This window comes from Lupinus angustifolius, chromosome LG16 (assembly GCF_001865875.1).
Source record: "Lupinus angustifolius cultivar Tanjil chromosome LG16, LupAngTanjil_v1.0, whole genome shotgun sequence".
Lineage (NCBI taxonomy): Eukaryota > Viridiplantae > Streptophyta > Magnoliopsida > Fabales > Fabaceae > Lupinus > Lupinus angustifolius.
In genome coordinates, this window is record NC_032024.1 from 3,876,373 (window position 1) to 3,891,514 (window position 15,142).

Below are 15,142 nucleotides of genomic sequence, written 5' to 3' on the forward strand. Positions count from 1 at the left end.
CTAAAGCTTTAAACTTAACAAATGAAGGAAGGATATATTTATTTTGTTCAATTAAAAGTTTGCATTGTTTTCTTTCTAAATCATTATATTTACATCAATCAATAATAAAGTAAATGGCTTTATTATGATACATATATCCTGTCATTACCTAATATAACAATATTTTATTACATTATTATGATGCAGTGTTCATAAATTTCATTTTCCATATAATTTGGTCTAACAAATCAAGCTTACCTCTTCAGCCGCCATGAATATATATGAGATCAGATCTACCTGCCACGTAGATCATGAAGTAATCTAATTTGTAAAATCAGAAACCCATACATTTTCCCTATAAATACTGTTATGCTCCTCCTATATCTATCTCATCAAATTCTACAAAGTGAAAACATCATCATAAACAAAAATCATACATAAGCACAAGTCTTCCTATACATCCAAGAGTGAAGGAAATCAAGCTAGTTATCTAGTACTAGCAGATATATATACACAGTGATTCATCAATAAACATGGGAAATTGTAGCACGATTCCATTACCAATGGAGTGGGCATGTGAGGACTGGGGTTCTGAGACATCAGAGCATGAAGTGTTTGATGATGATGAAGTTGATCATGGGTTGAAGAACGTGGAGAAGGAAAGGCTTTTAGGTTCTCTAAGAGCTTCTTCTGATGCCAATGGGAAGGTAAAAGTGATGATTTCTAAGAAGGAGCTTGAAGAATTTTTGCTACAGAAACATGATATTGGTGCAGGAAATGCTTCTGCAGAACAAGTTTTGGTTCGTCTGATAAATGCCAAATATGTTGTGAATCATCATAGGCCTTGGACACCTGTGCTTCATAGTATTCCTGAGGTTAATTAATTAATTATTTTGGTTTGTATTTTTTTGTGCAAGATTGAGCTTAGAAACTTTTAATGATTCATTATTCTGCCAGTGAAGTTTCACAATTTTGACCTAATTGTAAAAGTTACTTTTGTAACTGACCCATTGTTGCTCTATTTATCTACTGATTGATAAATAATGTTAGTGTCTTGTACCAGTTATATAAGCTGCACTTGTAACACTAAATATGAAATAAATATCCAAAATTATTCTTTCCCACTTTTCATAATTCTCATATGAAGCCTAACCATGAAGCAAAATTTTATTGTATAAAACTGTATAGAAAGTTGACATTATTTGATCCAGCGTGGTGATGAAATATTCTGCGTGGGAGAAATCTTACACCCTTGTCACTATCTTAGTAAATGTGGTTTGTGCAAAAGCTAGTTTTACATGGTTCTCATGGTTATTATTGGGGTTGTATTAATCTTCATATATATATATATATGTATGTGAGGGAATTACGTGCTTGGTCATTATGAGTGCGGGTACAAAAGGGAAGATATTGCAACTATCCCCCATATCTCATTAAATATGATCATGGAGATATTATGATAAGCTTGGTCATTTCGACCATGAATTCATATTCATAAAACAATCCCATTTGCCAAGGGGGCTTATGCTAGCGCATTTATCTACTCTAATCCTTACTATTGTCAGATATTAATATTATTATGCTTATTTGCATTTTTGTAGGCTGTTTGAGCCATGTTTAATAGCTCATTGAATAAGAATTATCACGGTTATAGATGCTTGTCGGAAAATTCTTAATTTCTGTTTCAACAGAAAGATATGGGTTGATTGGAGAGTGGAAAAAGAAGAAGGAAGAAGAAAATAAATTTTGGAAAAGAGATGGTATTTAAATGAAAAAAGGACCGTGTGAATATAATGTGTGTTAAAATAGTATTTTCTTTATACAACATAGTTAAAGCAACAATTTTCCATAGAATAATTAGTATTATTTGTATGCATAAAGTAGACATGGAAATGGACACACTCTACCATGTGAAGAGAAAAATATAAATTATAAAATGAGGTTAAATTTATCTCTCTTTTTTCTTTCTAAAATCGAATAATATGTAGAAGAAGAAAAATAAACATTTTTGTATTCCACATATGTTGTTGTGCCTTTCCCTTTACTTTCTTATGTACAACAACGCTCCCATGCATCTTTTTTAATATTTGACGTGCAAGCATCATTGAAGTTGAATTTTAGTATAATATCCCATGGTCTATATAAAATATGGAACATTAATGCATGGTTGTTTCTTTTCTCTGATTGGTCCAAACATTCTTAGGATTACGAAAGAGACTAATTACAAGAGCTTGGTCCGAATCTTCTGTAAAAAAAATCCAGTATTGAATTCACTTTCACCCGAAAATATCCCCAACAAAAGTGCGTTACTCTAGAATCTAGAAATTTTTTCGATCACATCTGGTATTCTATAAATTATTTCATATGCAGTTATTTTAGTTATTCAAGAAAGTATAATTTAAAGAGTTTAGTATTATTTTATCATTTTTCTAGGGCAACATATTTGTCCCCTTTCTTACGTGGGCTAATCTTATAATATTGGTTCTTTGGTATTTATGAAACTTTTCGGTTTTTGTTTATTTTTTAAAAAACTAAGCTTAAAGTTGCAGCATTTTTATATTTGACAACCTACCTCTTTATGAAAAGATAAACAAAATGTGACATCTTTATGGGTTGCTTGTTTTTCCAATAAATTTTATTTCTTATTTTACCCCTTTAATTTCAATACCAAATTTAATTTTTTGGATTGACATCTCATCAAATTACTTATTTGATCATTTAAGCACTATTTATTTTGTAATTTGTCTAATTCAAAGTTTGTATGTCATATTGTTTTCAAATATTCATTTTTATTATGTTTTATTTTATTTTAATATTTTGTAGCCTTTGACATAATGTACTAAAACTTAAAAATGTATAATAAAAATATATGTGATGATAAATATTAAAAGTTTAAAAATTATACTTAAAAAAATATTTTTATACATTTTTTTATAATTTACTCTATAAAAAATATTTTATATCATATTCATATGAAATAGATTAATTTATATTAAGTTTTCACGTAGGTAAGTTGCTCAAACATAAAATTTCACACTTTATAATCATACTGTTTATAAATTAAAAACATAATTGATACAAAAGTCACCTTTTCTTAACTCCACATAGTATACTAATGTCTAAGCTAGCCCATAGGTGCGGGTAAATTATCCCAAGTCCAATATTCCATTTAACATGTGTGATTACACACACTTTCCCTAAGCTCATTGTTTACCCTGAAATTTTGTTTACATTTTCTAATTATTTAATGTGTAGAACCACCCATTAATGTTTTCCTAAAATAAATCTAATGGTTAGTATTTGCCATAAAATAAATATACCATGTATTAAAATACTCACTAATATAAAATTTCATTAGATCCAAATTCTATTAATCTAAAAATTAAATATTCAATTCTTAATAAAAGTATTTGTAGGGAATTAAGTCATGTATCTTAAAATGAATTAATTTTTTATTCATAAATTGAGAAGATACATTTGGTTATATACAAGAGAAAAATATTTGAAGGTTTTATATATGAGAAGTGAATAAGGCCTTTCAAAATCAAGCCAAGCTTCAGTGAACAAAAGAATAAACATAAAATTGTTGAATTGAATATATGAAGAGTAAATGGAAGTGGTGGAAATAATGCATCCTTTCGACTCGAATTCCAAATCAAAATAAATAAAAGCAACAGCCGTAACTGACATCAATAAATGGCCCCATCTACCTGCTGCAAATGACATGACATGGTTGGCGCACAGAAACTGAAGTGAGTAATGCATCCTTTCTATTTAACTCAGATTTTCAAACTTCAAAACTTTGTTAATTATATTTCTATCTTTATTATAATGAACAGAGAAATAATAAAGTAAAAGTAAAAGTAAAAGTAATGGAAAGAATTGTATTTCTGTCTCTATTGAAAACAAAATATTTAATGTTTTCCTAATTTATATAAAATAAACTAAGACAACATTTATAGGAAGACCATGAAGTAATTCCTATTAACACAAGTCTCTGCCAGCAAAGTAGCTTTTGGATGTAACAATAAAGTAGTTGTGTATTCATATAGGGATAACAAAGGTCACCAATGTTTACACAAAAAAATAACTTGTATTGGATTTCGTTTATAAGGAATGTTTTTAGTGCATTTTTTAAGAATTTGATCCCTACTAAGTTTTATTCTCATGTTCAATTGTTTTATTTGTTTCTTACTTAAATTTTTTAAAATTATTTCTCATGTTAGTTTTCAATTATAGAGAAATCCAATAATTTAAATTAGTGAGTATATCTAAATTATTAGATGTTAATAGAATTAATAACTAAGATGAAAAATAAGTTTAAAAACTTACTCTTGTAAATAGATCCCCACTCTTAAAAATATCATTCATTAAATTTAAGAGGTTATAAGGAGGATGATATAGAGTCATTCCATGTAACATTCTCACGTCAATTCAACATTCTTATGTAAAAATGTAAGACTCCAACATTCTTACTTTCTTCATAAATTAACATGTTTTAGAATGTTACATTTTTCAAACATTTTTCCTGATCTATTTTATCAAACACGAAAATCTCACATTTTCCAATGAGATTCCTTAAAATGTAGAAACGTTCCATATACTAAAAGACTCTTTAAGTTAATTCTAAGAAAGATAAAAATCTTATTATAAAAGAGACAACAATATGCTGATGAAATTGCAAATAATTTGTTTTAGTGTATTCAGTATCAAAACTTCATCTTACTATATATTTTTATTTCTTACACTAAATTTGTGATATATGTTATTAATCATTAATACCTATTACAATTAGTAGATCATTACACGCCTGGATGAAAATGCGCCTCTAATATAAACAAATTTGACATCTCAAAAAATAATAACCTTCAATTATCAACATAGTACATTTTTTTTATAACAATGGCTAGATGAGTCGAGTTCAATTTAACGTAGTTTAACTCGAGTCTATAAAAGGATTGATCTGGCTCCAACATCTAATTAAGTTTCACTCAAACTATTTTCGGTTAAAATTTTCTTAGTTGTTAGCTTGAAATTATTAAGTTTCATATACAGACAGATATACACACTCTATTCAAACTTATCTAGTTTAGAGTAATGCTATCATTTTCACATCACGTGTGCTCTACTTTCACATAATTAAGAGAAAACATAGGCTAATCTATTAATATAATATACATTGTTTTTCCAAATATTTATTTGATTTTTTTTATTTACATTACTTCAACTAAACAAGGATATGATGTCTTAAGACTTTTCCAAACTATGTCTAGCACAATAGCAAATAAAAATAAAAAATATATAATTTTTTAATTTATATAACATATTTTTATTAATGAAAAAAAATTGGGATAGTTTATGAGATTATTGTTCTTTTATGATACTTATTCACAATAGCAAATTTGTTGGGGTTCGTAGCTGTCCTTCTAACAATTATCGCTCATAAAAATCGAACTCAAAACATTGTTAAAATCTAGCAGGCCTTATGTTAGATCAACGTGGTAGTAAAAAGCGTGTATGAGTGGGAGGAATGGGCATGGGGTAAATGCGGTAAATAAGTGCATCTCCATTTCCAATGGTGTGTAGGGTCTACTTTCTCTCTCTGAAGTTATTACTGAACCTTCTGCTTCCAACACCACTACCCAACTCACTCACTCACTTTGAACCACTTTCTTTCATTCATTCATAGCTTTCACACTTCACCTCTAACTCTTACTTCTTCCTTCTTCAATGCTTTCCCTTTCTCATTTCTCTTACAACATTCATTACATTACTTTACACTTCAGGTTATGATATGAAGCTAAACGTCTTCCTCTTCCTCTTTCACCTCAATTACTTCTCTTTCTCTCACTGTAAGTCCGACCCACTTCTTAATTCCTCAAACCCTGTTCTGGGTTTTTCTCTGTTTTTGTTTTTCTGAAACAAAGATTGTTACTTTATTCTTGTGTGAAGTGTTCCTAATTAGTTTTCATGTTTGGTATTTGTTTTAACCTTTGAGTATCATTGTTGGAGTTGATAAAATTTTCCTCTATTTTCTGCTTTCCTGAAATACATTCAATTAATCAATTGCATTGTTTATGGGTTGGTCTTTTTTACTGCTAATTTCTAATGTTCATTGTTGAATATCATGGGCTGGGATAGTGCTGGCAATAGGTAGAGTTATGGTTGTTGAATTGTTGTTTTACTTTACACTCAGAGGTAATTTTCATGTGCAAAGAGGGAGAAAAGGAACTTCGGTTCTTCTTATATTTTGGTTTCAACTTAGATGTTGTTTGGATGGTGCTGCTTAGCAGCCGAAGCTGATCATATAATTATATTGCTCGTTTTTATTTCTATTTCTGAAGTGATAGAAATGATGGTACAAATTGTAAAATGATGTTTATCTTTTGGACTAGTTATTCGGATAAGCAAAATTCTCATTTCTGGTTGGGGTTATTAAGTTAGTTGCATTTTCAGTGCTGAAGTTGTAGAGTTGTTGGCTCTTTGTTTAAAAGACGAGCTTCTGTTATCTAGCCCTTTCTGTGCTAGCACATCTTCCGTAATACCAGCTCAATGATGTTGATGAACGTTGTAGCTGGTTTTGTGTTTGGCGACTCAGCATAACCATGCCTGGCACCATTGTTCTCATCTGTGAGCACAATTGCAGTTATATTGACCTTACGCAATTGCGAACAATTGTGTTATAATAATGCTGAAGTGGCCGCAATTGCCAATGTGATGTTGGAGACAATAAAAAACTCGACATTGCACCCTCAATTACAGACTGCAATTTAAAGCCTTTACTGACCCTCAATTGCAGACTGCAATTCTGTTATAATAATGCTGGTTGGGGTTATTAAGTTAGTTGCATTTTCAGTGCTGAAGTTGTAGAGTTGTTGGCTCTTTGTTTAAAAAATGAGCTTGTCATCTAGCCCTTTCTGTGCTAGCACATCTTCCGTAATACCAGCTCAATGAAGTTGATGAATGTTGTAGCTGGTTTTGTGTTTGGCGACTTAGCATAACCATGCCTGGCACCATCGTTCTAATCTGTGAGCGCAATTGCAGTTATATTGACCTTATGCAATCGTGAACAATTGTGTTATAACAATGCTGAAGTGGCTGCAATTGCCAATGTGATGTTGGAGACAATCATACACACACACATTAAACTTTGCTTTTCCAATTTGGTTGCAAAGATCATATTTTATTATAAGTGTTGGCAATATTCGAATATTGCCCTTTTTTTACTGATTTTATCATTCACTGACAAATAGTCTCTTATAACATGTTGCTGGACAAATTTGAAAGGTTTCACCCTGTATTTCGAAATTTAAAACAAAATCAAATTGGCATCTGGAAGCTTTTATTGGCGAGGAACTGAGAGTTAATTAACTTGAGTGACTTGTGACTGCAGTCTATACAAGGCATGTTCTGACATCCTCATTATTGAATTTTAGCTGCTATTATTTTTGAACTCTTAGCACAACTTATAGAGATATGTGGTTTCTTGTTTGAAGGGATTAATCAGATTTTTGCATGTTTAACTTCTTGCATCTCTAACTCTCATCCTAATAGAGTGTGCACGAGTGAGAGACACATGCAAACATTCTCTCTTACTCAGTATTTTGGTACAGGTGTTCACGGGTCTCATAGTGGCAGTTTAGATTATGTTCGTCGTCCAGTACTGAAGGATAACCATGTGGATCCTATGTTCCCCGAACTCTCACCTATTGGTTCTCCACAGCCATTTCTTCCTCTTCTCGCACCTTCACCACTGGCTCCGTTCACCAATACCTCTATCCCAAAGCTATCAGGTTCTTTTCTAAGTAGTTTCTGGGGTTACCTTGGTCTTTGGATCTTCAAAGGCTACGATTTCAATGTTGTCTCTCTTACTATCTTATCCATGTATCTGACAGGACTTTGCACTTTGAACTTCTCGGCTGCTGAAAGCCTGATAAGTGTGACTGCAATTGATTGCTGGGATGCTTTTGCGCCATTTCTGGCCAATGTAATATGTTGTCCCCAGTTGGAAGCCACTCTCACAATTCTTATCGGCCAATCCAGTAAATATACTGATGTACTCGCCTTAAATGGGAGCACTGCTAAACATTGCTTTTCAGACGTGGAGCAGATTTTGATGGGTCAGGGTGCCAATGTTGGTCTGCAGCAGATATGCTCTATCCGTTCTACAAATCTCACTGAAGCATCTTGCCCAGTAAAAAGTGTCAACGAATTTCATGACATAGTGGATACTGCTAAGCTCCTCACAGCCTGTGAGAACATCGATCCAGTGAAAGAATGCTGCTACCAAATTTGTCAGAGTGCTATATTAGAAGCAGCTACAGCAATTGCATCAAAAGGTTCTGATCTTTTGGACACAGGCGTGCAACATGTTCTACCTAAGGACTCGATTCGGGTCAGTGATTGTAGAAATATTGTCCTTCGGTGGGTGGCTAGCAAGCTTGATCCTTCTCATGCCAAGAAAGTTCTCAGAGGATTGTCTAATTGCAAGATTAACAAAGGTAATAGTATATTTTCCCTTCATAACAAAGTTTGAAATGATGTGTTGGGGAAGTTTTTACTTAATGATAATTTTTGTCCGTCTTTCTTTATGTGAAAAGCCTTGTCAATTGGGGTTACCACTAAGTATGTATGCAATGGTAATGAAACGATGAATCTAGCATATTCTAGCTATTCACATTTGATGCTTTTTAATCAATCTAATAAATCTTATAAAAGTTTCCTAGTGTTGCCAGTACTTATGACCCCTTATACTGCATTTCATCACTTAAATATTCTGTTTATTTTCTGCCACAGCCTGTCCACTAGTTTTCCCCGAAATGAGTCATGTTGCCAAGGGTTGTGGGAATGGGATAAGTAACAAATCAGCATGTTGTAATGCCATGGAAAGCTATGTCTCTCACTTGCAAAAGCAGAGCTTCATCACGAACTTGCAAGCTTTGGATTGTGCAGATACTTTGGCAATGAAATTAAAAAGATCCAATATTACTGAAGATGTTTACGGTCTCTGTCATATAAGCCTCAAGGACTTTTCCCTCCAAGGTTAGTGTTGCTTCTCTTTTAATGTTAATAGTAGCAACACAGCAACGTCCAGTATCCATAATGTTTTATATCTGATGTCAATAATCCCTTTTTCGCCCATTATGTTCAACGTGGTGCTGAATTGATAATGTGGATGCTTCAGTTGGAAATCAAGGTAACATCTGCAATATTTATTATTTCAATATAAATAACTTAAAAGTGTTATTTTTCTATACTTTTGAAACACATTTTTTCCTTACATTATTTTCTCTATTCAGTGGCTGGTTGTCTATTACCTAGCTTGCCTTCTGATGCTACATTTGACAGTACTTCTGGGATTAGCTTCCTTTGTGACCTAAATGACAATATTCCAGCTCCTTGGCCTTCAACATCTCAAGTTGGAACTTCATCGTGCAAAAAACGTATGCTAGTCCAGTTTGAAGTCCATAATTTTGAGTAGCAAACTGCTCTTTGTTTATTTATTTTAGCTAAATTGTCACTTTTTTTATTAACTTTTGGCAATTCTATCTCATTGGAACTGCAGCTGTCAACTTTCCCGCTCTTCCTGCAGCAGCATCCAGTCAAAGTTGTAAGCGAACCTTTTCAATTTTTGCTGTTTATTTAGTAATCTATAACCGTTTTAAACACTGCAACGAAGTTCAAATTCGAGCATATGCATGTCATAAACAATGTGATGCTTATGGTCTCTTAATAGTCAAATATGCACCTTCAAAGAAAAAATATAGTAGATTGGAATGTAACACCAGACATTTGCATAAATTATCAGCATCTCTAGCACATTTGCCCCTGACCAATTTTATTTTCATGCTCTGCAGGCCTCTACAGTCGCAACGTGCTGTTTTTCATGCTTATTGCTTTATCATTTCTCCTTATGATACTCTTGTAATTATGAGGGTCATATGCAAAATTCCTAGTCCCTTCAACAAGAGGGGCTTTTGGATGGGTGTTATGCTAAGTTAATTATCATCCAAATGTGACATGTTTTATGAGAAATGGAATACAATTGGAGGTGAAATCCAATCTGTTTCTGATTTTATTGATTCATCATTTTGTTTGCTTGTCTAATAAACATTTTGTACATATGAAATTTATCTCATCAAGATTGACATTTAAACATGGTCTGCATTTGAAGATGGTTTTGTACTTCTGTTTAAGTAAATTACTATAGTCATTTGATTCATTGCTATATCTCTTACAAAAGTGTTCTTGAGTGAATTTTCTTTGACCGGTAAAGTTGAAAGGAAAACAAGATCTGCATATACTATTCATAAGCTATCAACTAGTTTTAGGCTTTGGTTGTAGCTTCTAAGAAACCAAACTAACATCATTTGGTTGCAGGGAAACGAATGAAGTAATCATAACTCTTATTAAATCAGTTGACTCTGCACTACCCTGCATTTTTTTGCATCTCATACATGATTCATGGATGACATTAACAGGATTGAGACTTGTTCAATTTCTCGTCTTAGTTTTGATTGGGTCGGGTCAGGTTGAAAGAGCCTCGAAGTTATTATGGCCAGAAAATGTGTGCATAAGCCTGATATCAAACCACATTTATACTGTGACCAAACATACTTTTTTGCGTGCACATTGTTAAGAGTCTTACGTTGAGTAGAATAATAAATTTAAATGTAGTACTAATGCTATGAGGCTCTTCTACCTAATAGACTAGTTTTTTGGGTTCAGCTGTCCTTATATGCTTAAGTCCTAACAATTGGTGTCTTTCGTTGAAAGTTGTGTCTCGAAAAGACTTACCTATAGGTTGGATTAAGGAATATTGCCGAATACTGATAGATGAGTGAAGCCGCAAAAAAGAGAAAGGGTTACCATCAGGTTAGTATTGATAGAGTGAAAGTCGACGTAAACATCGACCCTTAAAGGAGCGAGAATGTTAGAAGTCTCACATTGAGTAGAATAACAAATTTAGTGTGATACTTAAACCATGAGGCTCTCCCATCTAATAGAGTAATCTTTTGGGTTGGACTCTCCTCATATGTTTAAGTTCTAATATACATCTTCTGTGCAACTCCATATGTCACTTGCTGTAATTGGTCAGAAAAATAATTAATTTAAAATATTTTTTTCAACCAATAACAACAATATGGAACATTTGTGCTCCCTACTTTAATGGTGCCCTGTGCAGTTTCACTTGTGGCCTAACCAGGCTTAAAGCCATTCAGAGCTGGCTGAAAGTCTCATTTTAAAACTCTAATCACTGCATATACTTACGAATTTGCCACAAATAACAACACAGTTGTTAGGTGCTTAGGTCTATTCTTTGTTGTCCTTACCAAAGTTGAACATTGAAACATGTCATGTGCGATGGTTGAAGATTTCAAACATTTATTATATCTCATGAATGAACAAATGATAAAGAAAAAAACACAATAAATCCTAAAAAATAAAGTACCTTGGATGATTATTATATCCAACATATATAGTGTATAATTAGTCAATGCCATGAAAACTGAAATCATACTCAATAGGTGTAAGAGTTATGCAAAAAAAGCACATGCCCTAAACAGTTGACTTTGGTCCAATTTAATTTGTAGCAACCAAATGTGAAATCATGCTATCTCATGTCACATTTAAGAATGATGAAATCTGCATCTCTTTCCAGATTCAGAAGTATTGCATTATTTTATTCCAACCAGTTAATTAATTAGTATTATTCTGGAAGAATCCAAGCTTATAAGATAATACTATTACTATTGGTATTAGCAAAAAGATACTTAATTTTAAAGAAAGTATAGAAACCATTTACTTCGAATAGTTGAAAGTATTTCTTTTAATTTATCAATTGAAATATGCAATAATTAGTAGTCAAATTTAAGCATAAAGAGAAACAATATTATTATTTTTAAATGGTATAACTTAAGCAATCAAATAGTGATTGTAAACCATGTCAGATTGAGAATATGGTCAACTTATCAAAGCTAAATTTGTAAAGTATTTCTTACACTACTTAGTAATATTTAATAAAATGTATGTTTGCTGATAATAAATATATGAATTTAATATGTATATACTGATGATAATGTAACTATTTTTTATACTGTCAGTAAATCATTTAGTATTCATATGATAACTATCAAACAAAAGTAATACAAATCAATAGTGAATATTATACTGACAATATAAAAAACTTTAAACTAATAGTATATAGATTTTAAACTCTAAATATATAAAATTGAAATTGTTATTTTAAGAAGTGACACCTTTCATTTTATGTAACACAAGTTAGGTTCATGTGATCCAAAGTAACAACACATTATTTTACAAGTTAGAAGGATTTTTGAGCTAATTTATTATGAGAATATAATATTAATCAAATTATTTGATTAAGACACATCATGTGAACCATCCTTGAGAAAATATAAGAGATGTAACTAAGAAGAATTATTAATCAGGCTAAGCTTTTGCAAGACAGAAAAGGTACAAGGAAAACTGCTAGCTGAGAATTAAAAAAACATATTAAACATTGTTAAATTTAAAACACATAATTATACCTATCTGATTTTTTTTTGCATTTTATCTAGTAGTGATATCTAGGTAAAACTTTAAATTTAAATACAAATAACACTTTTAGTTTGTTAAAAAGCACTAACAAATTAGATAAAACATTTTTCTTCTTTATTAAACTAAAATGATTATAAACAAGATAGAGTGATTTGTTTAATTGAGGAACTATACAGTAGTACGGTGGACGGTGGTGTAGGGTATATTAAGGAAGTTGACTCTTTTAACTGATAATCACTAATAATTCATAATTGTTGTCATTATTGCCTGCACTTTAATTTCTTTCATAAGAAGTTGGATTTCAGAAAAATTGAGGGAATATATTTGGCAATACCAAAAAAATAAAAAATTGATTTTTTTTTAAATTGGAAAAATGATATATCATCTACTAAATTTTCTTACTAATTATTTTATTCACAAAAAAGTGATATATGTTACAAATTGATACTTTATTTATCAATTATTGGTTTATAAGTAATTTGTCTCACTTTTATATGGATACGAAACTTTAGTAGGATATAACATTACTATTTAAATTTTCTTTTAAAAACAACAACTTTGGTTCAGTTTAAATGAAGCAGGCCCTGGCTCCCTACTAAAGTGACAGAAATAAATGTAAGAAATTAAATTCTTAATTAATAGATAAATATATATATGTTCTTAAAACAAAAATATATCCTTGAAGAGATATATTAAGGATATAATTTCATTTCCAACATTGAATTATTAGAGTTTTTCATTTTATTATTACATTTTTAAGTACATTTGTTACATCTTCGTCAATGATCAGCTATGAATTTCTAGCTGATAAGGATAATATTTATGTGACTATGATATTTTGCATTAGAAAAGAGTTATGGAATACAATTTTCATAGGTAGAATAAAGTAGTACAAATTTAAGGGATAAAATCTGTTATCCATGAAGTGTGATGGAGTAACACATCTTTATAGGACAATAACTTATTCTTTGAACAAATAAAAAATTCTCATAAACCAGTGACCAGCTCTTAATGGAAGTGGTGCTTAACCATCTTAGGTAAGAGAAATATTCAAAGAAAATATCAAGTTTATATAATATATATATATATATATATATGTATATGTATATGTATGGGGAGACTTGTGTATATTATATGACACAAGCTGGATGTTAAATTTGGGGTTTCTTGATATCAATTATTGTTTGAATACAACGTGTGTCCCAGATATATTGTTGTTGAGCTGTGTCCTATGGATGTTATTTACAAATCATAGCACATAAATCATGTAACAGATAACAAGCTACAATCACAAACTTAACTACTGCACCGACATCACCCACTTTCATAACATGTCACTTTCATTATCATTTTTGGTACTAAACTTTGTGCTAATGTATATTTGGCTGAGGTTTAAATCTGGATTTGTAACCAATGTCATAATATGATTTTAATTATCTTTATAATTATATTGAAATCGAAATTGGCCATTTACGACAGTATGTATAACCGTGATCACAATTTAAAACAATTTTTTTTTTGCTAACATAACATGATTACAACATACAAAAATTGAAGTTTCATCTACTTCAATTGAGTCCAAAATCTTAGACAACAAAAAGAGAGAATGAGAAAGAAAAATGTCAAAACTCAATTGATATTGAAAGTGATTATTTCGCCCTTTTAAAGAAAATAAACATACATATAACATTGTATTGCATAGAACATAACTTTCTAGTAATTTGTTCACAAATCATCATTTGATCATAGGAGGAATGTTTCTGAGAGTTTGTCTTCCTTTACCAAACAATCTTTTCCATGTTTTCAATTGAGTTGTAGCATGTCCATGAAAACAAACTCTAACTGCAGACACAGTTGACATAATCTTCTTCTTGAATCTTCTTAACTTGTTTCCAATCTTCACCTTCAACTTTGATATTCTGATTCTCAAACATGATTGTTTCCTTGGAGAATTTGCTTGTTCCAAAACTTTGTAGATCAAGAACTGTGCTCTCCTTCGGATTACATCTTCAGGGTCTTCCTTATCCATCTTTGAATAAGAGTATGACCTTCTAGACAGTGCCATTTTTTCTTCAAGAAAGTGTTTCTCTTTGTGAGAGAAAGAGAGATATAGAGGAAGTGGTGAATGTGGCTACAAAGCAAAAGCTGGTTTCAATGTAATATTTGTAGTGCTAAGTGTGTGGAGTTATAAAATGTCATGTATTGCCCATATATGTATATGGTGGAAGTATATCTTCTATCTCGAGATGTATATCACTCAATGTATTCATTTATTCTCGTCGATCAGAAAAGTAAAATATGAATTTCATATATTAGTTTTATATTTTTTGACCAACAAAAATAAAAAAGTACATAAAATGGTACATGAGACACCAAACAAATGTGGCTCTATATGAGGTGATGATTGATAACATGTGCATTAATTTAAGGACAAAAATATTGAAGACATAGGGAAAAAATAATCTCCAAAATGGATAAATTATTGAATTTGTATTTTGTATCTTTAGACAAAAGTGATATCATATTATATTTAAGAGATAAAAATATCATATCATATTTTTTTGTATTTATACATTTCTCTTTAATACTTGAGAAGATCTTA

General features: G+C 31.0%; 3 protein-coding genes across 3 annotated transcripts; 2 read left to right on the forward strand and 1 right to left on the reverse strand.

The window, feature by feature from the left end:
* Window positions 373-1,095, forward strand: LOC109329555. The gene has a single exon (XM_019563244.1). The coding sequence runs from the start codon at window positions 513-515 to the stop codon at window positions 861-863; it is 351 nt and encodes a 116-aa protein (XP_019418789.1). The 5' UTR covers window positions 373-512; the 3' UTR covers window positions 864-1,095.
* LOC109330218 (uncharacterized GPI-anchored protein At1g61900-like) lies at window positions 5,525-10,164 on the forward strand. Its single transcript, XM_019564316.1, has 8 exons — window positions 5,525-5,831; window positions 7,593-7,772; window positions 7,875-8,480; window positions 8,776-9,021; window positions 9,164-9,175; window positions 9,279-9,422; window positions 9,545-9,589; window positions 9,837-10,164. The coding sequence occupies exons 1-8, from the start codon at window positions 5,774-5,776 to the stop codon at window positions 9,905-9,907; spliced, it is 1,362 nt and encodes a 453-aa protein (XP_019419861.1). The 5' UTR covers window positions 5,525-5,773; the 3' UTR covers window positions 9,908-10,164.
* Window positions 14,161-14,714, reverse strand: LOC109329513. Its single transcript, XM_019563198.1, has one exon. It carries the CDS (start codon window positions 14,603-14,605, stop codon window positions 14,276-14,278), a length of 330 nt encoding a protein of 109 aa, XP_019418743.1. The 5' UTR covers window positions 14,606-14,714; the 3' UTR covers window positions 14,161-14,275.

What these genes read in the sequence shown, in the direction of transcription:
- LOC109329513 (XM_019563198.1), bottom strand. Translation starts at nt 14,605, where the DNA reads ATGGCACTGTCTAGAAGGTCATACTCTTATTCAAAGATGGATAAGGAA.
- LOC109329555 (XM_019563244.1), top strand. Translation starts at nt 513, where the DNA reads ATGGGAAATTGTAGCACGATTCCATTACCAATGGAGTGGGCATGTGAG.
- LOC109330218 (XM_019564316.1), top strand. Translation starts at nt 5,774, where the DNA reads ATGAAGCTAAACGTCTTCCTCTTCCTCTTTCACCTCAATTACTTCTCT. An exon ending in TAATTGCAAGATTAACAAAG is followed by an intron (nt 8,481 to 8,775) that starts GTAATAGTATAT and finishes TTTCTGCCACAG; the next exon opens with CCTGTCCACTAGTTTTCCCC. An exon ending in AGCAGCATCCAGTCAAAGTT is followed by an intron (nt 9,590 to 9,836) that starts GTAAGCGAACCT and finishes CATGCTCTGCAG; the next exon opens with GCCTCTACAGTCGCAACGTG.